We start from the raw sequence: 25,665 nt of genomic DNA on the forward strand, positions 1-25,665 counted from the left end.
TTTCACAAGGCTCTTGTTAGGTTATTGTTTTTTTCGGTTTTGTTGTTCAGATTTGAGATATTTGCGTTTATATGTGTTCATTTTATACCCCAATTGCCATTAGTAATGGGGGCTATATAGGAGTCACTTTGTCGGTCGGTCTGTCAGTATGTCTGTCCCGAAAATTGTATCCGATCTTCACAAAACTTGGTCAGAAGTTGTATTCAGATGATGTCTAGGTCTAGTTTGAATATGTGTCATTCCGGGTCAAAAAACTAGGTCACGGGGTCACGGGGTCACTAAGTGCGTTTTAAACCGAAAGTTTGTCAGGACCATAATTATGTCATTTATTCTTAGATTTTAAAATTACTTGGAACTTTTGTTCACCATCATGGGACGGTGTGTCCTGCAAAAAGAAGTACGTCGATATCTCCAAGGTCAAGGTTACACTTGGAGTTGCCCATAAATGAGCTTGTCCGGTCCATTACCTTGTCATTTATTATGAGACTTTAAAATCATTTGGCATATTTGTTCACCATCATTGGACAGTTTGTCATGCGAAAGAATTACGTCGATGTCTCCAAGGTCAAGGTCACACTTTGAGTTCAAAGGTCAAAAATGGCCATAAATGAGATTGTCCGGGCCATAACTTTGTCGTTCATTGTGAGATTTTAAATCATTTGGCAATTTGTTCACCATCACTGGACGGTGATTTATGCGAAAGAATTGCGTCGATATCTCCAAGGTAAGGTCACAATTTGAGTTCTAAGGTCAAAAATGACAATAAATGAGCTTGTCCGGGCCATAACTTTGTCGTCCATTGTGAGATTTTAAAGTCATTTGGCACATGTGTTAACCATCATTGGACGGTGTGTCATACAAAAGAATTACGTCAATATCTGCAACGCGAAGATCCCACTTTAAGTTCAAATGTCAAAAATGGCCATAAATGATGTTGTCCGAGCCATAACTATGTCATTCACTGTGATATTTTAAAATCACACGGTACATTTGTCCACAATCATTGGACGGTGTGTCATGCGAAAGAATTACGTCGATATCTCCAAGGTCAGGGTCACACTTTGAATTTAAAGGTTAAAAATGGCCATAAATGATCTTGTCCGGGCCATAACTATGTTATTAATTTTGAGATTTAAAAATTACTCGGTACATTTGTTCACAATCATTGGACGGTGTGTCATGCGAAAGAATTACGTCGATATCTCCAAGGTCACACTTGGAGCTCAAAAGTCAACAATGGCCATACATGATCTTGTCCGGGCCATTACTATGTCATTCATTGTGTTTTTATAATGACTCTGTATGTTTATTTTGTATTCACAGTCATTGGGCGGCGTGTCATGCGAAAGAATTCAAGATTTCAAAGCTCAAAATGGCCATAAATGATAATGGCATAAAAATTATTAAAAATCGCCATAAATCAGCTTCTCTGGTTTTGTGAAGACATCATGCAAACTATTATTTGTCAATGCAGCATGTGGGTGTATACGTCACGTCTGTGACAAAGCTCTTGTTGTTTTTAGTTTTGTAGATACCCAAAGAAATTTACTGTTGTTTTTATAAGTTAAGTTTGAATGTTTTGATATGGTATTTTGTAGGTCTTCTTTAAATGTATTCTAAATAGTGTTATTGTCTTTGTCAACAAATGTTTGATTTTATAATTTTATTTGTGTTTGATGTAGGTCCATTTTAATTTTAAATAGGCTTTTGAGTATTTTTTTTATTTCTCTTTGTTTAGGTTTGCATCTTCTGAGAGATGGCAAGTTCTAGACAGAGAATGTCGTGGTCAGATTCACCGTAAGGCAGTATTGTTTCGAAGTTGTCGATGATAGCATGATAGTTTGTAAGAAAAAGATCAAGATTTTCATCACAACGAGTTTGTTTGTTTACAAGCTGAATGAGAGAAGCTACTAAATTAAGAAGTTCTTGGCATTGTTTCATATTTGGTTTTCCCGGGGGGTGGGGGCTACTTGAGGATTTTCAGTCAATATTACCAAGGTTGAAGTCTCTGCTTAGAATAGTAATAGATTTTGAGTTTGCATTTATTCTGCTTAAGGATATGTTTAGTTGTTCAAGTGATTATCATCGTTTGGTTGTGGTCTGTAAATTGAGCCAATTAGGATTTTCCTTAAGTTTTGGATTGAGATTTTAGCCCAGACTATCTCGCAATCTGTCATCAGTTTCCTTGCTCCTGAAGACATACACTGATTATTCACAGCAACAAGGACCCCACCATTGCATTGGCCATTGCATTGGCCTTTCTTGTTTGGCTCTCGGTCTCTCCTGTATGTTGTGAATCTATCAGCGGAAATTTAAAGAATTCATATGACGAGACATATGTTAAAACCGATTTATTGACATAACTGCGTTTAGTTCAGAATGAGGCACCACTGTTGCGAGTTTTTTTGTAAGTTTTCAATTCATTTAAGAATACATTTAATATTGTCAAAATTAAAAATTCGACCATCACGTTTAATGTAAAATGTGGATGGCCTTGCGTTGCAGTCCATGCCTAGCGCCCCGCAATCGTCCCGAACCTCATAACGCTGCCCGAAAGAACATTGTTGGACATTTTGTATGGTTCTTACAATAAAATACGAGTTCTCTTAATTGACACTTCACACTTCTTCAATTGTAGTGTATGGGCCTTGCAGTACGTTTAATATTTCATGTACTCATATGGATTTTTCAAAGGCCTGCTTACAGTTTTAACTTAAATATTAGATTCACTATCATATATAATAACATCATACGATATTTTACGGTACAGGTCTGATTGAACCCACACTATACGCAGAGGCGCTGTTGATTGGGTTGTGTTTGATGTTTTTTGCATTTCTACAATCGTTGGTAACTTTCGTTTGCGATACATTTGCCATTCTTTTGAGGAATTGTTACGCTCCAGGGCAACTCTTCAAGCAGCCCTTGAATTCGTCATATTGATTGGTGAAGTGGAAATAGGGCCTAATTTCGACATCACGTAATTCCTCAATTCAGTGTATACCCACCATTTTAATGCAAATACAAATGCAGCTGTATACGAAATTATACATCCAATGTCGTCACTGATTTGGTGATATGGTTGATGTCTGGTTTTGGTAAAACATATATATATTTTTCATTTCATTCTTTATACTAAGGTAATATGTCCTGTTGTATTAATATGTTTAGGAACAATTTTAAAGTATTCAGATTTCAAAGCAAACTTCATGCAAACTTGTTCGGAATTTATTTCAAATTCGCAAAAAGGGCCTGTGTTCGGTAATTTTCGGTTTTGTTTTGGTATTGCTCTTATGAAAAAATAACACTTTTTAATTTTGCATATATAAGAAAATGCTGTCCAGTTGGTTCGCACTTTTCTTTCCTTTGCGACTCAGGTTCATACCCCGTTCCCGACGCCCGTGAATTTAGTTAGTGGTTTATAAATGTACGCGCGAACTTTATTTAACTTGTAATGAGTGGCCATTTAAGTCGCTTACGAAAAAATTGTACGCATAGGGTTACTAGATTTACCGAAAGCGCGCGCTTTCGGTATCGGAACCGAAAGCGCAATAGCATTACCGAAAGCGCACTGGATATATGCGTTACGTATACAATATTAGGAGAATTAGAAACATACTGTTAATACAAATGTTTCAAGTCACATATTAAAATGTATATTGTTGATATTTTGAGATACATTTGCTTTCTTGTTGAAATTTATTGAAATGCAAACTTGTTATTTGATTTCTAAATCTTATATTCCATCATATCATGGTATGCATTATTTACCGGTACTTCAGTTGAAATTATGTATTACAGGAAAACGCTTTGAATATTTTTAGTTGTCTTTAATATCATTTAGATCTCAACATTGCAACATGTAACATTTAACAATACAGAACCAATGATAAGAACACAAAAAGCAATTCTCGGAGTGTTAAAAACGTCATTAACAATTCACCGGTAACCTCATTGTGTCACACCGGTCTTACAATAACGTAGTGACGTCACCATCTATGTATAGAATGCCGCAATCGCACATTCTCGGCCCTTTCCGTCAAACATCGGATAAGTACCTCGAAGGAGATAGTATGAATACACATTTCGGAAGCGGTATTGTGGTCTACCTACGCGGGCCTACGCGAATCAAAATTACATAGTAAAAACAAACATGGCCGGTTTTGCGGGTTGTTTACATTTTGCAAAGATGAAAATGGGGATTTTCTATGCTCTGAAGCCAGAGCAAGTACAAACTCTACAGGAATTATGGACGCCATCGTTGTTATTGTTTTTGTTGTTGTAACATTCTTAGAATGGTATCACGTGGGCGGGCTACTTTCAACCCGTATTTCTCCCGAGTCCGATTGTGATAATCTGCGAGGGGTACCGAATGAGAATGCCGGTAACCTACGGCACGTACTAAAAGGCGGATAAAAGAGCGGGTGATATAGGGTATATAGTAAAGAGCGGATGATACAGACAAAGAAGGATTATCGGAAAGAGCGGATGATATGAACAATGAAGGAAATAGGAGACGATATGGATTGTATTGAACGATTGTTTTGTAATTTTTCTCGCGTTATGTTTTGGTACTGGAATATTTGAAAGTAAATATTAAGTTATTTAAGTTTAAATATAAAGCACAATAGTATTTTTAGGCTACTAAATATATATGTATTTAGTAAATAATAACTTCGTTAGATATTGACTTAAGTTTAAACAAAAAGCAAAACACTATTCAATTTCTCTCTAAATATACATGAGGTAGTTTGCCAACAAAATGAATATGTTGCCCAGCTCTTGCCACGTGGAGGCCACCACTTGTATGCGCCAAATTTTGAAAAAAAATAGGCCGAAATCGTCAATTATATAAACAATAAATTAAATTTTGAAGCAAGTGTAATTAAATATATGGTACATAATATAAATACATATAATAAAAAATGAGTCATACATTGCTATTTATCCCGTATTATGTTTTTATATAATAGAAGTTATTACATGTTGCAAAAATTAGATAATTATCTATTGCGATCAGCCGCCAAATAGATCTTATCAAATCTATCTTATCAAATCTTATCAAATCTACCCCAAATCGATAAAAATCTACAAACAGCACAGTAGTCCTGTAAATTCCGAAGTGCTCGTCACTTTTTTTTCATTGGGGCTAAACAATCCTTAACAAATTCTAATTTCTTTATGAGCAGTTTCATATTAACATATTTTTAGAGTAACCGGTATTCAACATATATCTTATACCGATTATAGAGAATGTCAATGATAGGACATACGAGGCTGTTTCTGACAAATAAAAGCCCTTTCCGCAGAAAGGGACCCTTTCCGCTATTTGGTTTCACCGGTTTCGGTTTTGTTTTTATTGTATTCTACCTCTGCATGTCGTAAAAAACAAAATACATGTTCAGTACTTAAAAAGTTCGACAGCAAAAATTGTACAATGACAGAAAAAGAACAGGTACACATACTTTGTTGTTGTTTTTTGATTTGACGATTGTTTTATGTGAAATTGTGAATTAGTGTCAACATATGATACAATTCGGATAACTCATATTTCGGAATATTGTGGCGTACACGTCAAAACAGGATCCTAATAGGTCCCTTTCATATGCTATCAATCTATTGCTTTGTTCGTGACAAACAAAAAGAAATGTTATTCGTAAATTTAACAAGTTTTCTAAATAAGGTATGCTCCGAATGTTGCTAAGGCCTAAAAAAAAATGTTTGTTTCATGTTACGGGCTCAAAAAAATGAGTGTCGGTAGGTCGGGAATTTTTATTTTATTATTTTACTGTTGGATATGATATAAACTGGTGGCAACAGTGTGAATCAGATATGCGTAAATAACCCCATGTCACTATCAATCGATAATTTCAGGGGTTTATTGCAGTTTTATGGCTTTGTTTTACCTACATGTACCACATTAATTGGTCCGAACAGTGTACCGGTACTTCTCCGCGATATAACCATGGCAAGTTATGTAAGAGACTGATAATAGTCAACGGGTGTTATCCTCCTGGAAATTATGCTTTCAATGCATTATATTATCAAAACATATTTTACAACACGTAAAGTGTTTTAACAAATCAATATTTAATTCGTAACAAATGTAACACAAGTATAAATGTTCCGTTAAATTTCCAAATGAGAATACACTGTAACTCCAATATAACGCTCTCCGTTATAACGCTGAATCCAATATAAAGCGGGTGGGTCTTGGATCCCGTTTTTTCTCTAACCTTCCATTTCTGATTCAAATCCATGTTATGCAACATCATGCATTTTCAGACAATTTAAATATGGCAGCGATCACATCTTGATCACATCTTGATTGCTTAATTAAACAGTACATTGAACCGATTTTAATTGATTTGAGTTTAAACAACACCGACAGCTGGTGTTAATCTGTTGTGTAATGTTAATAAAGGTGTGAAAAACTCATGTGTCAGTTTTTATTACATGTATTCCCTATCAGAGTGGTTCGGTGCGCTAATTTCAATAAGTTAATTGCAAGCAGGATAATAAAAAAATTAAAATTATTCAAAACGATAAAAACATTCTTACTTTGATATGATTGCAGTTTTACTATATTAAAGGAGCGGCTTTGAAATATACTGCACACAGTATAAAACAAGTTTTTCTGTCATTTCATTATAATTGTTGTATTTAGTCATTTAATCATTCAGTTTGTGTACGAGAAATTAATTAAATAATCAAGACGATTTATTTACATGCTTACGCAGTGTAGTTGTTAACAGAGATTCATTTTCATTTTTGCCCGGTATCAGAAAGTCCCTGGGAAGCACGATTTTTGCATGACGCAATAAAACATTTCTTTGTACATGTCTTGTATTGCATTCAATTTAAATTCGCTCGTCCAATGAAAGCTCTGCCCCATAATGCACTGTTCTCTTTACACTTCTGAAAAATGGCGTATGCATATAAAGTTGTGTTTATGAAATTCATAAACACATTTATCGTCATAAATGTTCAAGATTAGGTTTTTTTTAAGTGATGTTGTAACTTTATTGGATCATCGGATAAATTTGCACATTAGAAAAGCGGTATGTATACTGTTATCGATACGATTCGGTTTATATGCATGTATTTGCGGATGACAACACAGCATGGCAATAAACAGGACCTTTATTATAGGCTAAACTATACATGTATCAGTTTGTATAGCCCCTTGCAATAAATGAGCTCAAAACTTATAACGCGGATCCGTTTATAACGCTGTTGCGTGGTTTGGACCCCGTCATCCGCGTTATATTGGAGTTACAGTGTAATATATTGTATTAATCCAAAACACACTTCCGATTTTTTAATGTATAAAACACGACGTTTGCAAATGCTTCCAATAAAGTCATCATGTATATTTCTTGACAAAAGAGCGCGAAAATTATGCGGCAATGTACAAGGTCAAGGAAAGCGTGCGTGCATTGATTTTTTATACAAACTTTGTAGCACAGAGAACATTGAAATCTGTTGATTTTGGTTAAAAGATTCTTTGGTATTTTTTAACACAATTATATCGCGAATAATTTGATATTTCCTCTCAATTAATTTCGAATCAAACATGCCGTATCTTTATCGTTACGGCCTTTTAGTTGAGTTATTATTGAAACAGTAATCGTACTGTATACTGATTCAAGAGAACATCTGGACGGAACTGGATTAAGTGTTGGGCGTTACGAAAACACACATAGCACATCTACTGACCTATTGTGTAGACTGCTGTCTGCGGTGTTAAGACAAAAGAGATTAATATGTGTGAAATGAATGCAACTCTGCCGATTTGGTCCATAATTACCGGTAATACATTGTTATGAAAGTAATTATTTTATTCAATACATTCGCGATCTAAATTGCAGCCGAATAGTGTAAAACGTAATTTTAATTTTTTTTTTGGATAAACAAAATTGCAGTCGGGGGAAAACTGACACGGTCTGTCGGGTAACCTGAAACAAACATGTTTTTTTTTAAGGCCTAACAGAGAACCCAAAACTGTTAAAAGCAACGTTTCTAAACATTTCAATCAAACATACTGTAATTTTCCATATTGAGCATGTAGAGATAATGATGCCATGTCATGGTTTGTGTTCTGCAGGGTGTTGAAGATTTCCAGTTGGTGAAAGAATCCGAACTAAGATTTGAAGTGGAGTCTAAATCTAAAGTAACATTAGAGGTAAAGGGTTTGATGATTTGTTGTTACATTATCAAGGCTTATTTAAGACAGTGGTTTCTCTTTACAAATATATGTCATCTTTTACCACTCTTAAACTTTATTTTGATAGTAATTATTATTGTGCTCATACATTTGATTTATTTTATTATGTTGATTTATTTTATTATATTCATTTATTTATGTTATGTATTTGTAATAAAATGGACCACACTACCATTTACAATATTAATATTTGTATACTAAATTAAATTTGAGTCATGTGTTATTTTCATAAAGATATTGCATCACAAAAGTTTTATAAATAAATGACCATGAATCATTTTAAACATAATTATTGACCTTTGGTCTTTAGATTTGATACTTTTTTCCCATGTTCATCATGTTTAAACACCAAAATAATCAATAGTGTTGATCATGTCAGACCACCATTTCCAAAGTAATGAGACAGTGTCATGGATTCTAATCTGCTGTTCCAATATCAATATTTTCATGCTGTTTTAAAATAGATATTGCAGGGGAGGTTACTTTCTTTGATGATTGCCAGACTGCAATTTGTGACAAAATGTCAACAGACGCTGAAAGATTGGAAATACTTTGTGTTACTAAGAAACAATATAAAGGAATAAAATTAATATGGTTTGCATTAGACAAAAACATATTGATTTATGGTGAATTACAATATTTATTTGTTTTTGTCGAATTTTCCGTCAGCAAAACTATGGTGACTGTGTCAAAACTTTTTTAACGTAACAGACTGCGTCATGTGCCCGCATTTTATCAAGATATTTCACGCGTTCTCTATACTCACACCTCAAAAAGTTCCCACTACTAAACAAAAAAAATAACCATACAAATTGTTGATATACTTCTTTTTTTTTCAGCTTGTTAGTGGAAAAGCAGAGATATTTGGCAGTGAACTTGCAATAGGTAAAAAGTATGCATTCAAAGCCAGTTCTAAGGTTGCAGTTTTCACATGGCACAGTTGTCACATCAAGATATCCTTTTACAGTCATAGGTTTGAGGACATTTTCATTGCTATTTTATTATAGCCCCATCAGAAGAAGTGGGACTATTTTTAACTTTATTTGTAATGGTCATTATGGTCTCAGTAATATGCAACTGTACACAAATTTAGATAATTGCACAAAAACATGCAACAAATATAGTCTATATACATGAGTGTGTGTACCTTAACATCAATGCACTTAACAGGAAAGACAGAGGTAGCGTACATATCACAGGAGACGCCTATGGTTGTCTACCTGAACACACATGTGGCTTTGGAACAAATGCGAATGAAATCCGAAGAAGATACTTCAAGAGGCCCAAGGGTTAGTTAAAATATTATTATACCCCCATTACTGGTAATGGGGGCTATACAGGAGTCACTTTGTCTGTCGGTCTGTCCCGAAATTTCATCCGATCTTCACCAAACTTGGTCACAAGTTGTATCTAGATGATGTCTAGGTCGAGTTTGAAAATGGGTCATGCCAGGTCAAAAACTAGGTCACGGGGTCATTTAGTGTGTTTAAAACCGAAAGTTTGTCTGCACCATAACAGTGGATGGTGTGTCAGGCAAAAGAAGTACCTCGATATCTCCAAGGTCAAGGTCACACTTTGAGTTCAACGATCATAAATAAGCTTGTCCGGGCCATAACTATGACATTCATTGTAAGATTTTAAAATCATTTGTCACATATGTTCACCATAATTGGACGGTGTGGTGCGCGAAAGAATGACGTCGATATCACCAAGGTCAGGTCACACTTAAAGTTCAAAGGTCAAAACTGGCCATAAATGAGCTTGTCCAGGCCATAACAATGTCGTTCATTGTGATATTTAAAAAATCATATGGTACATTTGTTCACCATCATTGGACGGTGTGTCGCACGAAAGAATTATGTCAATATCTTCAAGGTCAAGGTCACACTTTGAGTTCAAAGGTCAAAAATGGCCATAAATGAGCTTGTCGGGCCATAACTATGTCTTTCATTGTGAGATTTTAAAAATCATTTGGCACATTTGTTCACCATCATTGGACGGTGTGTCTCGCGAAAGAATTACATGATATATCCAATGTCAAGTTCACACTTTGAGTTCAAAGGTCAAAAATGGCCATAAATGAGCTTGTCCGGGCCATAACTATGTCGTTTATTGTGAGATTTTTAAATCATTTGGATCTTTTGTTCACCATCATTGGACAGTGTGTCGCGCGAAAGAATTAGGTAGATATCTCCAAGGTCAAGGTCACACTTTTAGTTTAAAGGTCAAAAATGGCAATAAATGATCTTGTCTGGACCATAACTATGTCATTCATTGTGAGATTTTAAAATGACTCTGTACATAAATTTTGTTCACAGTCATTGGACGACGGGGCATGGGAAAGAATTAAAGAGTTGAAAGGTCAAAATGGCTGTAAATAATAATGGTATAACAATTCTTAAAAATTGCCATTCTCTTGTTTTGTGAAGACAGCATGCAAAATAGTCTGTGTCAATGCGGCATGGGGGTATAAGTCACGTCTGTGACAAAGCTCTAGTTTTTAATAAATAAATTGGGGTTATTAAATTGGGTTAAAGTGTTAGTTGGGCTGACAGGCTGCAGGCATTCAATATCAACCAGGTTTTGCTTAATAACTTAAGTAAAAAACTTTTGTCCATTAGTGAAGGGTCACATTTCAAGGTAAAAGCTGATGAATATTAATTGCAGCATTTATCTTCAATTATTAATTTTTTACAGTTCCTTTTTTAGTTATCAATTACTTCCGCCATGACAAGCGTTTACTTTGGGATTATTTTATGTCACGTCCTCACGCCTTGTTCTTAAAAAAACAAAATCCGTATAAATATTTTTTTGTCTGTTTTTTATTGTTAGCTTAAACTTGTGCATGTTTTTTCAGATTATGATATGTGGTCCAACAGATGTGGGAAAGAGTACCTTGTGTAATCTGTTACTCAATTATGGAGTGCGACTTGGCAGAGCTCCAATGCTTGTGGACCTGGACGTGGGGCAGGTAACACTGCACTAAATCTTGATATCTCAGGGTTCTTTGAGATGTTGTGTTTTAGATGTATGTTGTTGATCTTGAGATGTCTCATGATGACATGAGATTGCATTTAGGGTTTGTGTTGTCAAAGTCTTCGATATAATAAAAATTTAAAAAAAAGTTTCTAGTAAGTGTCTAGAAAGCAGCAAACAAATCATGTGTACTTAAAGATTTGTTATGGTGGGATTAAACTATTTTTTGAGAAACTTCTTGTGATAAAGAAGGAAATACAATACTTATTTGGTTAAAGTTCTCAATGTTGATGTGTCTGTGTTAAATATCATCATATTGTAACAATAATTAATTACCTTTTGTAATCTATGAACTCAGAATTGCACTAAATATAGCTTCAGGTAATGTTTCAAAACCACCTGTAATCCTGATAAATATATTTAACCAGGTTTTCCGAAGGAAAAAACTGGTTATTAGATTGGCGAATGCGGGCGGGCTGGCTGGCTGGCTGGCGGGCTGGCTGGCTGGCTGGCGGGCTGGCGGAATAAGCTTGTCCGGGCCATAACTATGTCGTTCATTGTCAGATTTTAAAATCATTTGGCATATTTGTTCACCATCATTGGACGGTGTGTCGCGCGAAATAATTACGTCGATATCTCCAAGGTCAAGGTCACACTTAGAGTTCAAAGGTCAAAAATGGCCATAAATGAGCTTGTCCGAGCCATAACTATGTCCTTCATCGTCAGATTTTAAAATCATTTGGCACATTTGTTCACCATCATTGGACGGTGTGTCGCGCGAAATAATTACGTCGATATCTCCAAGGTCAAGGTCACACTTTGAGTTCAAAGGTCAAAAATGGCCATAAATGAGCTTGTCCTGGCCATAACTATGTCATTCATTGTGAGATTTTAAAATCATTTGGCACATTTGTTCACCATCATGGGACGGTGTGTCCCACGAAAGAATCACGTCAATATCTCCAATGTCAAGGTCGCCACGACTAAAAATAGATTTAAAAAAAAAAAAATCTTACAAAGGGGGTTAATTTTGTTTGTTCATTTCAAAAGTTCAGTTTGAGTTTTCTCCCATTATCAGATTTTTTTTCACAATGAAAACCTGGTTTTGTGACAATTTTGTCCCTTGTTTATTTTTATAACACCATGCAGATTAAAACAAATTTACAGAATTTCGTTTCTATGTTAGAAACGTTAGAATGATCGATGTGAAGGTAACATTTTGAAAAATTGCTAGTTGTTAAGTAAATTATTATTTAATTTGCACAGGGTCAGGTGTCCATTCCTTGCACCATGGGCGCTTTCACAGTTGAAAGGCCATCAGACCTAGAAGAGGGGTTTTCTCAAAGTGCTCCTATAGTGTTTCACTTCGGACACACATCTCCCACCAAGAACCTTACCTTGTACAACCTCCTGGTAGCCAGAGTAGCTGATGTTATCAACATGAAATGTGATACCTTTAAGAAAGGTAGTGTAAAGATACTATGTCATTTTATAAAGTGAATTGATTGTTGATTTTAAGGGATAACAGGATTTTCTTATATTATTAGCAGAACACAGCAACTATATTAAATTTGGTTGAAGGGTTGCAAGCCATGAACACAAGTAATAAAAGCACCTTATAAGTTTGTGCCTGTGTATAACAATCTTGTTTTCATGTATGTATTTTATGTCATGACATGCATATGTACCAATGTATCTTCATAAAGATACAACTGATGTTGCACTGTAGACCTACTCAAAATATATTGGAGTTTATCATTTGAATAAATCTTATGTACAATATCTTCAGAAACAAAACATTTTCTTTGTGCATCACTAAAAACAATACACAAATATTTATGCTTTATTGATTGAAAGCTAAACGAGTATTAATGTATTTCTTTGACCAATTTTATAAAATTGACAAGTTGTAAGCAAGCCTGTTTTGCTTCTTCGTAATTTTTTACCACGTGTCTGTATTGAGATTACATCCTGTGGGTATTTAGTGAACTGAGAGGATATTATGTATGTATTCAGTCAAGTGAAAAGGTACCATGTATGTATTCAGTCAACTGAGAGAATATTGTGTATATATTCAGTCAACTGAGAGGTTATCATGTCTGTATTCAGTCAACTGAGAGGATATCATGTCTGTATTTAAAAAAAAGTGTGATGATATCTGTATTCAGTCAACTGAGATTATGTCATATCTGTATTCAGTCATTTTAGAGGATAACATGTCTGAATTCAGTTGAGTGCTTTGATATCATGCCTGTGTTCAGTCGACTGATATCATGTTTTTAGTCAGTCAACTGAGAAGATATCATGTCTATGTAAGTCAATATCTGTCTTCAGTCAACTGAGAGGGTAACATGTCTTTATTCATTCAACTGAGAGGGTAACATGTCTGTATTCAGTCAACTGAAAGGAAATCATGTCTTTATTCAGTCAACTGAGATGACACCCTGTCTGTATTCAGTGAAAGGAGAGGATAGTGTGTCTGTATTCAGTCAACTGAAAGGAAATCATGTATGTATTCAGTCAACTGAGATGACACCCTGTCTGAAAGGAGAGGATAGTGTGTATGTATTCAGTCAACTGAGAGGATATTATGTGTATATTCAGTCAACTGAGAGGATATGATTAGTGTATTCAGTAAAGTGAGAGGATATGATGTGAGTATTCAGTCAACTGAGAGGATATGATGTCTGTATTCATTCAACTGAGAGGGTATAATGTATGTTATTCAGTCAACTGTGAGGATATAATGTGTATTCAGTCAACTGAGAAGAAATCATGTCTTTGTTCAGTCAACTGAGAGGAGATCATGTCTGTATTCAGTGAACTAAGAGAATATCATGTCTGTATTCAGTAAACTCAGAGGATATCATATTTGTATTCAGTCAACTGAGATTACCTAATGTCTGTATTCAGTGAACCACAGTGGAGTGATCATCAACACAGGGGGCTGGGTAAGAGGCTCAGGCTATGACTCCCTTAAACACACTGCTGGATCTTTTGAAGGTAGGATTTGTTAGTTTACCTATATAAGCACAGATGTTATAAATATGAAATGATTTTAATGTAAAATCAAAGTACTGACAGTACTGGTGTGACGATGCTTTTGAAGAGGATGGATATAAAACATCAATTTAAGTCTATCTATATCACCACAATTGTGTATGTTGATACGAACATTTGGGTACGATAAAAAATTTGGGTACGAAAATTTTGGGTACGAAAAAAAAATTTGGTACGAAAAAAAATTGCGTACAAAACATTTTTGGTACGAAAAAAAGTTTAGGGGTACGGGGAAGTAGTACCCGTGGATAAATTGACCAATTGAGCAAAACTGGGAGGCGGGTCACAATCTTGTTCATTAAGTATGGCAATACCTTCATGATGATTCTCGAAAGTAGGTATGAGCACATAGCCGGACCATGTGAGCTCAATCGTATGAGCACTTGACTATCCGAGTTGGCCCACGAACATATGGAAAGTTAACTAATAGCGAAATGACCTTATAATGTATATGCTGAAATCTAACAATCGAACGAAATATCAAACATGGTATGTACACTTAGGTGGTTTTGTAATTTCTGTTAGAATATTGTATTCAATATGTAAATTTTAAATGATTGTGCCCGCACTTGAGTTTGTTGCCTTGTTTGAGTCTATACGCGCCTAGGCTGCACCAAGTCTGTGTATTTGTGTTTTTCCAAGGTAATGAGTTACCTCCGCGCTGAGGCTGCATAATGTTGGGACCCGGAGTGTGTCCAGCACTCCTACCTAATAAGATTAGATTGACGACAGTTGGGACGAATTTTGAATGATAGCTGCAATTTCCAGCTATTTGTTTTGTACTGAAATACTTTTTAATTTTTTATATGGTCAAATGCTGCGTGGGGGGGGGATGAGATTATCCGGAAAAAAACACCTGTCCGGAATGGTGACCACAAAACAGATAAAATGTAACATTGCGCCGGGAGCGGGAATCGAACCGGTGTCGTAAAAGTGAAAAAGCGAACATCCTTACCACTGCGCTAGCGGGACAGACAATTACGCAAAGAAATGTTGTTTTATCTATATATATCATATCAGTACAGCCTTTACAATTTGCAGGTTCGAAATTGTTCGCATTCTTTAGTTTTGTGATCACGTAAACAGTTAATATTACATGTTTTTATTCGCAATTTATTTACTAAATCGAGAACAAATATCAAACAAAATAGAGAAAATATATAGTTGTTTCATTGGTCCATAAAAAAAAAATGGATGTAAAATTACTAATTTTAAATTAACGTTCTGATACACTTATTGAATCTGTTTCCCCAGGATATGCTGTTCTATTAATATTTACCTTTATCAACACGAACGACAACTCTGCTAGGAGAATGTTATCAATGAAAATCAACGAGCAATCTCCTACGCAGTGGCGAATGCCAAGGGAAGTAACTGAAAAATCGAGTTATCTCGATTGGACTGGCTCGGTCTTTTACATAGGTCACCATTATGAAGAATTTTTTTACTGGTTATCAAACCTTAGACGACGCTGTTCCAGCATCGTCAAAAATGATGTCTTATTGACTCTTAGTATTGTTTTCTGTTTATACTACATGACTTTATCTCTTATAATTTGTGATTTTATCTCCTTTTTAATAGTATGATTGTGATGCATTTTATAATATGATATTATAAATGTACTGCTGTGTAACTAAACAAAAAGCTCTGTATAACAGAGTGAATATTGTAAATTAAAATAAAGTAACCTATAAATATTATTACTAAATGCAGGAACATTGCCCTTGTTAACATAAGGAACTGGAATTCCTTATCAAGCAGTTTCCACCTAATCTTGATATTGGCTAAGAAGAGACTTTCTTTAAACCAAAAATATCATATAAGTGGAAAGTGTTGCATACTGCACAGGCTAATATGGGACCACACTTAACGCACATGTATTTAGCCCAGTTTTCCCAGAACATGGCTCATATGGTAAAGGATTATCATTTCAGTGGACATTATAGCAATCCTAGACCAAGAGCGACTCTACACAGAGATGAAAAGGGACATGCCTGACTTTGTGCAGATTATTTTGTTGCCAAAATCTGGTGGGGTAAGCTTGTTACAATTGTGCATTACTGATACTAATCAACATTAGATGTGATGCTCTGTGTAATCAACATAAAATGTGATGCTCTGTGTACTAGAAATTAAATGTGTGAGTTTGTTAATTACATATGGGCTAACTATTAAGTTGTGTAACTGTTTAATGTTACTTTTGTGTGTGTTTTTTTAAGACACTTTAATAATTTATTTCTTTTCTTTTCTTTTTTAGCTCATCTATTTTTTGAAAAAAAATTATGAGCTATTGTCATCACCTTGGCGTCGGCGTCGGCGTCGGCGTCGGCGTTGGCGTCGGCGTCCGGTTAAGTTTTGCGTTTAGGTCCACTTTTCTCAGAAAGTATCAATGCTATTGCATTCAAACTTGGTACACTTACTTACTATCATGAGGGGAATGGGCAGGCAAAGTTAGATAACTCTGGCGTGCATTTTGACAGAATTATGTGCCCTTTTTATACTTAAAAAATTGAAAATTTTGGTTAAGTTTTGCGTTTAGTTCCACTTTTCTCAGTAAGTATCAATGCTATTGCATTCAAACTTGGTACACTTACTTACTATCATGAGGGGACTGGGCAGGCAAAGTTAGATAACTCTGGCATGCATTTTGACAGAATTATGTGCCCTTTTTATACTTAGAAAATTGACAATTTTGGTTAAGTTTTGTGTTTAGGTCCATTTTATTCCTTAAGCATCAAAGCTATTGCTTTCATACTTGCAACACTTACTAACTATCATAAGGGGACTGTGCAGGCAAAGTAATGTAACTCTGACTGGCATTTTGACAGAATTATGTGCCCTTTTTATACTTAGAAAATTGAAAATTTGATTAAGTTTTGTGTTTAGGTCCACTTTATTCCTACAGTATCAAAGCTATTGCTTTCATACTTGCAAGATTTATGAACTATCATAAGGGGACGGTGCAGGCAAAGTTATGTAACTCTGACTGGCATTTGGACGGAATTATGGGCCCTTTATACTTAGAAAATTGAAAATTTGGTTAAGATTTATGTTTTGGTCCACTTTACCCCTAAAGTATCATAGATATTGCTTTCATACTTGGAACACTCACAAACTATCATAAGGGTACAGTAAAAGGACAAGTTGCATAACTCTGGTTGTCATTGTTACGGAATTATGGCCCTTTTTTGACTTAGTAACTTTTAATATATGGTTAATTTTTGTGTTTCGATCCACTCGAAGTATCAAGGCTATTGCTTTCAAACTTCAAATACTTACATGCTATCATGAGGTCACTGTACCTGGCAACTTGAATTTTACTTTGACCTTTGAATGACCTTGACTCTCAAGGTCAAATTATTAAATTTTGCTAAAATTGCCATAACTTCTTTATTTATGATTAGATTTGATTGATACTCTTACCTGACATACCACAATAGACTTCACCCAAACCATCCCCCGTGCCCTCCCCCCCCCCTCCCCCCCTCCCCCCCCCTAATTTTTTTTTTTTTTTTTTTTTTTTTTTTTTAAGATCATCTCACAAATGACCACCACACCCTCACACTATACCCCCACCCCCACCCCCCCCCCCCACCCACCCCACCCCCCCAATTTTTTTTTTGATTTTTTTTTTTTTTTTTTTTTAAGATCACATCTCACAAATTATCACCACACACCCTCACACTATCATAATACCCCCCCCCCATTTTTTTTTTAAAACGCTTATTTTGAAATACCGTCCAACCATCGCAACCCAAACCCCCCCCCCCCCCCCCCCCCCCCCCCCCCCCCCCCCCCCCCCCCCCCCCGATTTTTTTTTTTTTTTTTTTTTTTTTTTTCGCTTTTTGGAAGATAATGTAATAAATGTCCACAACCCCACACTATACACCCCTCTTCACTCCACTCCTCCCTCCTTTGTGATTGAAAATGAGAGTCCCTTCACCTTTAAAAAGAAAATAGATGAGCGGTCTGCACCCGCAAGGCGGTGCTCTTGTTAAACAATATTCCACTTTAATGTACATATATTTTATAGCAGAAGCATCTTCATAGAAATATGTATGTGTTTGTCAGGTTGTGGAGAGAAGTTCCAATCAGCGGTCAGACGCCAGGGATTCTGCAATACGCAACTACTTTTATGGCCCCAAAAATACCCTGTTTCCACACACCTTTGAAGTGAAATGTTCGGAAATCAAAATTTACAAGATTGGTGGTAAGGCTGTGGTTCCAACACTTAAAATTAAGGTATAAGTAATTATGCCCCCAGAACATAGGTTCTGGGGGCATATTAAAATCGCACCGTCCATTAGTTAGTCAGTTAGTCAGTCCGTTAATCCGTCCGGATTAGTTTCCGTTCAATAAGTCAAGCAATTGTCATCAGATCTTCACCAAACTTCATGAAAATGTGTAAGGCAATAACATCTAGGGCAAGTTCGATAATCGGCCAAAGTGACCCAGACACTCTCGAGTTACGGCCCTTGAATCATCGTAAAATTGGGTTTTTTCTTGTTCTAAGTAAGTTGCTTACCAGTTGTGTCATAGGTGGTAAATTCAGGATAATGAAAATTATATTGCTTGAGACGTTTCAATTATATGTTTTTCGAAAGTGCATACTGTCATTTAATGATTGTCATTTCTGGTAAGGTTTAGCTTTCTTTTCAAAAGCATAATTCTTGATGCTTTGAAGTGAACGGTATTCTCAAATGATCATGAGTCTGGTTGGTGTTTCAGCTCCGTCTCTCCCGGACTCCTGTCTGCCACTGGGCATGAAACCACAGGATAACAAGACCAAACTTGTGCCATTGCTGCCAAGTGAGTAAATGTCTCTGATAAAATAAGTCTGTTTCATTGTACATAAAAATCAGTTATGGTGGCAAAATGATTATGATACATTGATTGGCTGGCTTAATATTGCTATAAGGTTTCCTTATACTGGTTTTCATCAAGTTTTATGCAATTCTCTTTTACGATATGAATAATTGACATGATTAACTGGGTACTATTGTTTGTCATTTGCTATTGCAGGTACCAGCTTGTTACATCATGTGTACAGTGTGAGTTCAGCTGAGTCGGCAGAGGAGAATGTCATAGAAGCCAACGTGATCGGCTTTGTTGTCTTGTAAGAATTTGTTACTTAAATAATTATACCCCCACAAATGAAGTTTTGGGGGGTATATAGGAGTGAACTTGTATGTCGGTCTGTCTGTCGGTCTGATGCTCGGTGGGTCCGTATTAAGGTCACATGGTCACTTAGTGTGTTTTAAACATTCAGCATGTTGTCTGCTCTCTAATTCAAGTATTTTTTATCCAATCTTCACCAAACTTGGTCAGAAGTTGTATCTAGATGATCTCAAGGCCAAGTTTGAACATGGGCCACGCTGGGCCAAAAACTAGGTCACGGGGTCACTAAGTGCATTTTTAGCGAGGCTGTTTTCTGAGAAAACCCAATGTATTTTCATAGCCAGCTCGTCGTGTCATGTCTGTTGTCATGCTGTTCGCCGTCCGCGTCGTGCTAAAACCTGAACATTTTGTTAAGGTTTTGAACATTGGCTCTAAAATCAAAGTGCTTCCACCTACAACTTTGAAACTTCATATGTAGCTGAACCTTGATGAGTTCTACATGCCACGTCCAACTTTGGGTCACTCGGTCAAAGGTCAAGGTCACTGTGGCCTCTTAAAAAAATAAAATTCTGATTCAAAACTGCAACCGCAGCTGAGCGTTGGCACCCGTTATGCGGTGCTCTTGTTTAACATTCATTATGGTGTCCGCTCTCTAACTTAAGTAGTTTTCATCCAATCTTCACCAAACTTGGTCAGAAGTTTTATATAAATGATCTCAAGGCCATGTTTGAACATGTGCCATGCTGGGTCAAAATCTAGGTCACGGGGTCACTTAGTGCCTTTTAAACATTGAGCATGGTGTCCTCTCTCTTATTGAAGTAGTTTACTTCAGATCTTCACCAAACTTGGTCAGAAGTTTTATCAAGATGATTTCTAGGTCATGTTCGAACATGGGCCATGCCGGGCCAAAAACTAGGTCACGGGATCACTTAGTGCGTTTTACACATTCAGCATGGTGTTCCATATTTCAAGTACTTTTCATCCCTCTACATGTGGGGATAATCGTAACGTCTGTGACTAAGCTCTAGTTGCAACTGCCATGGGGTCACTTTCAGGGTCAAAGTAAAAATACAGGACTTAGTTGTTAAAAATTGGGCTTGTGCCAACTGTTACTTCCTCATGCATTGACAGTATTTGTATTAATTTGTCATAAATGCACACCTATATGAGATATCATTTATAAAATGTCTAATTTGTATGTCCCCCACCCACTATAGTGGGGGACATATTGTTTTTGCCCTGTCTGTTGGTCTGTACGTTGGTCTGTTTGCTCCAACTTTAACATTTGCAATAACTTTTTCAATATTCAAGATAGCAACTTGATATTTGGCATGCATGTGTACTTCATGGAGCTGCACATTTTGAGTGGTGAAAGGTCAAGGTCATCCTTCAAGGTCAGAGGTCAAATTTATGTGGCCAAAATCACTCATTTTATTAATACTTTTGCTATATTTAAGATAGCAACTTGATATTTGGCATGCATGTGTATCTCATGGAGCCACACATTTTGAGTGGTGAAAGGTCAAGGTCAAGGTCATCCTTCAAGGTCAGAGGTCAAATATATGTGGCCAAAATCGCTCATTTTATGAATACTTTGGCAATATTGAAGACACCAACTTGATATTTGGCATGCATGTTTATCTCATGGAGCCGCACATTTTGAGTGGTGAAAGGTCAAGGTCATCCTTCAAGGTCAGAGGTCAAGTATATGTGGCCAAAATCGCACATTTTATGAATACTTTGGCAATATTGAAAATATCAACTTGATATTTGGCATGCATGTGTATCTCATGGAGCTGCACATTTTGAGTGGTGAAAGGTCAAGGTCATCCTTCAAGGTCAGTGGTCAAAAAAAATATAATCAAAGCGGCGCAGAAGGGGACATATTGTTTCTGACAAACACATTTTTGAAGATTGAGAATAGCAACTTGATATTTGGCATGCATGTGTATCTCATGAAGCTGCACATTTTCAGTGATGGAAAATCAAGGTCAAGGTCATCCTTCAAGGTAAAAAAAAATGTTTCAAAGCAGCGTTCTCATGAAGCTGCACATTTTTAGTAATGGAAGTTCAAGGTCAAGGTCATCCTTCACGGTCAAAGGTCAAAAAATAATAAATCAAAGCGGTGTCTCATGAAGCTGCACATTTTGAGTGGTGGAAGTTCATGGTCAAGGTCATTCTTCAAGGTCAAGGTCATCCTTCAAGGTCTAAGGCCAATTTTTTTTTTTAATTCAAAGCGGCGTTCTCATAAAGCTGCACATTTTGAGTGGTGGAAGGTCAAGGTCATCCTTCAAGGTCAAGGTCATCCTTCAAGGTCAAAGGTTAAAAAAAAATCAAAGTGGCGTTCTCATGAAGCTTCACATTTTGAATGGTGGAAGTTCAAGGTCAAGGTCATTCTTCAAGGTCAAGGTCATCCGTCAAGGTCATCCTTCAAGGTCAAAGGTAAAAAAAAATCAAAGCGGTGTCTCATGAAACTGCACATTTCGAGTGGTGGAAGTTCAAGGTCAAGGTCATCCTTCAAGGTCAAGGTCATCCTTCAAGGTCAAAGGTAAAAAAAAAACACTCTTTTTTTTCAAAGCGGCGTTCTCATGAAGCTGCACATTTTGAGTGGTGGAAGTTCAAGGTCAAGGGTCAAAAAAAAAAATCAAAGCGGCGCAGAAGGGGACATAGTGTTTCCGACAAACACATTTCTTGTTTTACATAAAACAATGTTTAAGATTCCCGTGGATGTAGACATCAGCAATCAAGCATTTTGTGATTGACATACAGGTTTAGACATATTGACAATTAAATGTTACAATAAAAGTACATCTTTGTGTAAATATGTTTTAGTTTTATTTAAATAAAAATTTTGCAACAGCTTCATAGCTTAAAAAAAAAGCATTTATAATATCAGTTAATTAAACTCTTGTGAAATATTTTTAAAAAAGATTAAATGTATGTAGTTTTCAGCATAAAACACAACCTTAAAATACAGTTTATAATTGCCTTTTATACTAACAATCTAGAAGCTAAATGCCTGACCGTCCAGTTAATGCTATCACCATCATGGTAAGAGCCAGGTTCAAGCCTCTGCAGTATCGCTATATCATACTTGACTAAATACGCTGTTGATTTATTCAGGTAATTTGTGATTGAGTGAGATCACATTTCTGATAGTGTTCATTTGTTCAGTTTTAGTTTAGATAGTATTTGTTTTTTTTAGTATTTTAGATGTATAAAATAGAGTTTAAAAAAATTGAGTGGGACACAGTTCTTCAGTTTTGACATGTATTTGGTTCAAACTGGTTTCTGTGTATATGAGATGTTTCATTTTGCAACTTTGAAGGTAGATAAAAAAAATTGCAGCTTTTATTGTCAGGCTCTATTATGTCTGTACCAAGGCAGTGTGGTAAGCGAACAACTACAACGAGCGAGGCATGGTTTAGGGAAGATAACCCTAGGTTATGGTTAGGTTAGAGTTAGGGTAAAGGGTTGGGTTAGGGTTAAGGTTACGGCTAACCCTAACCCAAACCCAAACCCTAACCCTAATTGTAGGGCATTATCACTCAGTATTAGCTATAGTTTCAGGTATTGCTTGTACAAATCCCTAAAGGAAGGGGGTAAATTGTAGTCACTCTGTTAGTATCGTTAGATATATGTCCTCAAAAGTGTTTTGAGGGAAATCCTGCCATATTTCTTCAGCGGGTAAATAGAAGTTGCTGTCATTATTGTTATTGTAATGTTTAACCATGGGACCTAATTTAGATGGTTCATTAATATAATGCTTATTGAACATTATTTATGTTCTTGAAATAACACTCTTATTACACGCATTGTAAACTCCTCTATTTCAGTACTGAATACCATCAAGACAGAAACAGCTTTACTGTGTTATCTCCTGCACCTCACCCACTTCCTAGACCCATTCTTCTACAGACAGAGCTGCAGTTCATGGACATACATTAATAGTTGGCCAATACGGAATGGCAACTTCTGGGCTAATTTTGTAATACGCTGTTTGTACATTCAACAGTTTATTCTCGGCCAAAATACCAAACAGTGGGACAATCTTGATGGCAAAAGTGATATTGTACACAAATACTGGTCTTTTTTGTTAAACACTGTTTATACAGTATATTCTAGGGAAAAAACACCTTGTCAGTATTTTTACAGACATGCTGAAAGAGCAATATGTAGAATAAGTTCTACATGCCCTGGGAAAAGTTATGATTTTGAGAAAGCAAAATGAATGCCCATATGGCCATGAAATGTAGGATAACTAAAGTCATGCCTTTTATTGACAATGGATAGCAATGGACCAGCTGGTTAACAGTATTGTGACAGTAAATGATCTAATAGGTTGCAAACATTTTGTGGCATAGGATTTGTAAGTAACTGTCCATGTAAATTAATAATTGTTTTCAGCTCACCTGAGAAAAACATGCTCATAGTGAGATTGTGTGATCAACTTTTTGTGTTGGCCATCAACATTAAAACTATAGAGGCAATACATTTAGCCCAGTCTTAATTAAACTAAGTAAAAACATTTTTGTAACAATAACATATTTGCTTAGTTCAAAACTGGGTCATGTGATGTCAAGAAACTAGGTCACTTGGTAATATTAAAAAAAAAAACTTGTTAACACTCTATAACTCTTATTTTCAGCCCAATCATCATGAATTTTGCGCAAACTTTTGTTCTTATGATTTCTTAAAAAACTTGAAAATGGGTCTTTTCCATTGAAAAACAATTCCACCATGGTGGGGTGTGACAGTTTTCCTTATTTGGTGGTAGTGAAACCTTGTGAACATTCTTGTAGTCAACTTTGTTTTCAATGAACATTTAACTTGTGCAGAACATTTGTTCCAACTATACCTGCCAAGTTGTAAAATGGTTCCAGAAACATCACAAAAGCTGCACAGATTAATTAACCTCCTGCAATTCTCAAGTGAGCTGTAAAGAATCACAAAAGGCTTAATTCAACCATTTTCTTAGTTTAAGACCAAGCTCTAATTTCTTACTTGTTACTTTTTTTCATTCTGGCATTTTTTTAACACATCCATCAGCTTCAGATGGAATTGATTGATAATAGATAAATATTGCTACACATGTTTAATTAATAAAATATTTGGTGTGTTCCAAAAATTGTACCAACATATGCGCAATATCTGTAAATTATTCAAGGTTAAACACATAATTTCAGACTTTTCAACAAACTGCTAACATTTAGAATTGAACTATGTTGAATGTAAAAATTATAAATTGAGTGACCATAATGGCATTCTGATTTTGATTTTTTGTATGCCCCTGCAGGGTTTCTTTGTAACTTTCCGTCAGTCCGTCTGTCAGTCAGTCTGTCTGTCCGTCAGTCTGTCCGTCAGAAAACTTTAACATTGCCCATAACTTTTGCAATATTGAAGATAGGAACTTGATATTTGGCATACGTGTGTATCTCATGGGACTGCACATTTTGATTGGTGAAAGGCCAAGATCATCCTTCAAGGTCAAAGGTCAAATATATGGCTTCAAAGCAGCGCAGTAGGGGGGCATTGTGTTTCTGACAAACACATCTCTTGTTCTTTTATATTACATCAACATCGGCTGTTTTCCCATGGCAAAAATAATTAGTATATATAAGATCATATAAAAATTTCATGAAAATGGCTAATAAAAAATACTTACAAAACAAAATTATTATCTTCATTGTAAGAAAAAACTTAAATACTGAGCACTTAATAATGTACAATTGCAGTATAACATTGTATTTTAATGATAAACATGATAGAATTTGGAATGAGGATATATTTAATTGATATTTAGAATATTTCATTGGTCCCAATATCTTGGTTATTCACCCTATTTTGTCCTATTCAAAAAGCTAAAGCATACTGCACAAAAACCGTTTGAGATTGAAGTAGGACAGGGTGGGCCGACGAACGGCATGTCATGACCAGCTCTGTAGACCTAGGCTATTTATTCTATTGTGCATATAAATTATTTAAGCAATTTATATGCACTCTATAGCAATATATGCACATAGGACACTTGTTACACTCATAACTTCTTTTCCTAGCCAGCTTGAGGGCTGTTTTTTTGGCCTGTAGTTGATTCTAAATTATTAATGGCACACATAACTTTGTCATAGGGATACCGAGTTGAGTTGGAGTGGAAAGTCGCTCTCCCCAGTAAAGTAAAAAAGCAAAATCAATCACGTTCTTACATAACCATTTTAACAGGGTTGCCTGACATATGTCCATGCCATAATGTAGATCTATATGCACAACAGATTTTACAAAACAGT

The 25,665-nt window shown here is 35.8% G+C and overlaps 1 protein-coding gene across 2 annotated transcripts; it reads left to right on the forward strand.

The window, feature by feature from the left end:
• The first annotated feature begins 5,318 nt into the window (after window positions 1-5,318).
• Window positions 5,319-24,645, forward strand: LOC127858542 (polyribonucleotide 5'-hydroxyl-kinase Clp1-like). Of its 2 annotated transcripts, XM_052395756.1 has the most exons (13): window positions 5,407-5,455; window positions 8,108-8,185; window positions 8,701-8,821; window positions 9,067-9,185; window positions 9,396-9,516; window positions 11,085-11,198; window positions 12,470-12,668; window positions 14,117-14,206; window positions 16,198-16,298; window positions 18,335-18,473; window positions 18,992-19,072; window positions 19,286-19,379; window positions 23,218-24,645. In XM_052395756.1, the coding sequence occupies exons 3-13, from the start codon at window positions 8,819-8,821 to the stop codon at window positions 23,327-23,329; spliced, it is 1,173 nt and encodes a 390-aa protein (XP_052251716.1). In that variant the 5' UTR covers window positions 5,407-5,455; window positions 8,108-8,185; window positions 8,701-8,818; the 3' UTR covers window positions 23,330-24,645. The 2 variants fall into 2 exon arrangements, with proteins under 2 accessions (XP_052251715.1, XP_052251716.1); XM_052395755.1 differs by lacking the exon at window positions 8,701-8,821 and having other exon boundaries at window positions 5,319-5,455.
• Window positions 24,646-25,665: the final 1,020 nt, after the last annotated feature.

Source organism: Dreissena polymorpha, chromosome 14, assembly GCF_020536995.1.
Source record: "Dreissena polymorpha isolate Duluth1 chromosome 14, UMN_Dpol_1.0, whole genome shotgun sequence".
NCBI classification, from domain to species: Eukaryota; Metazoa; Mollusca; class Bivalvia; order Myida; family Dreissenidae; genus Dreissena; species Dreissena polymorpha.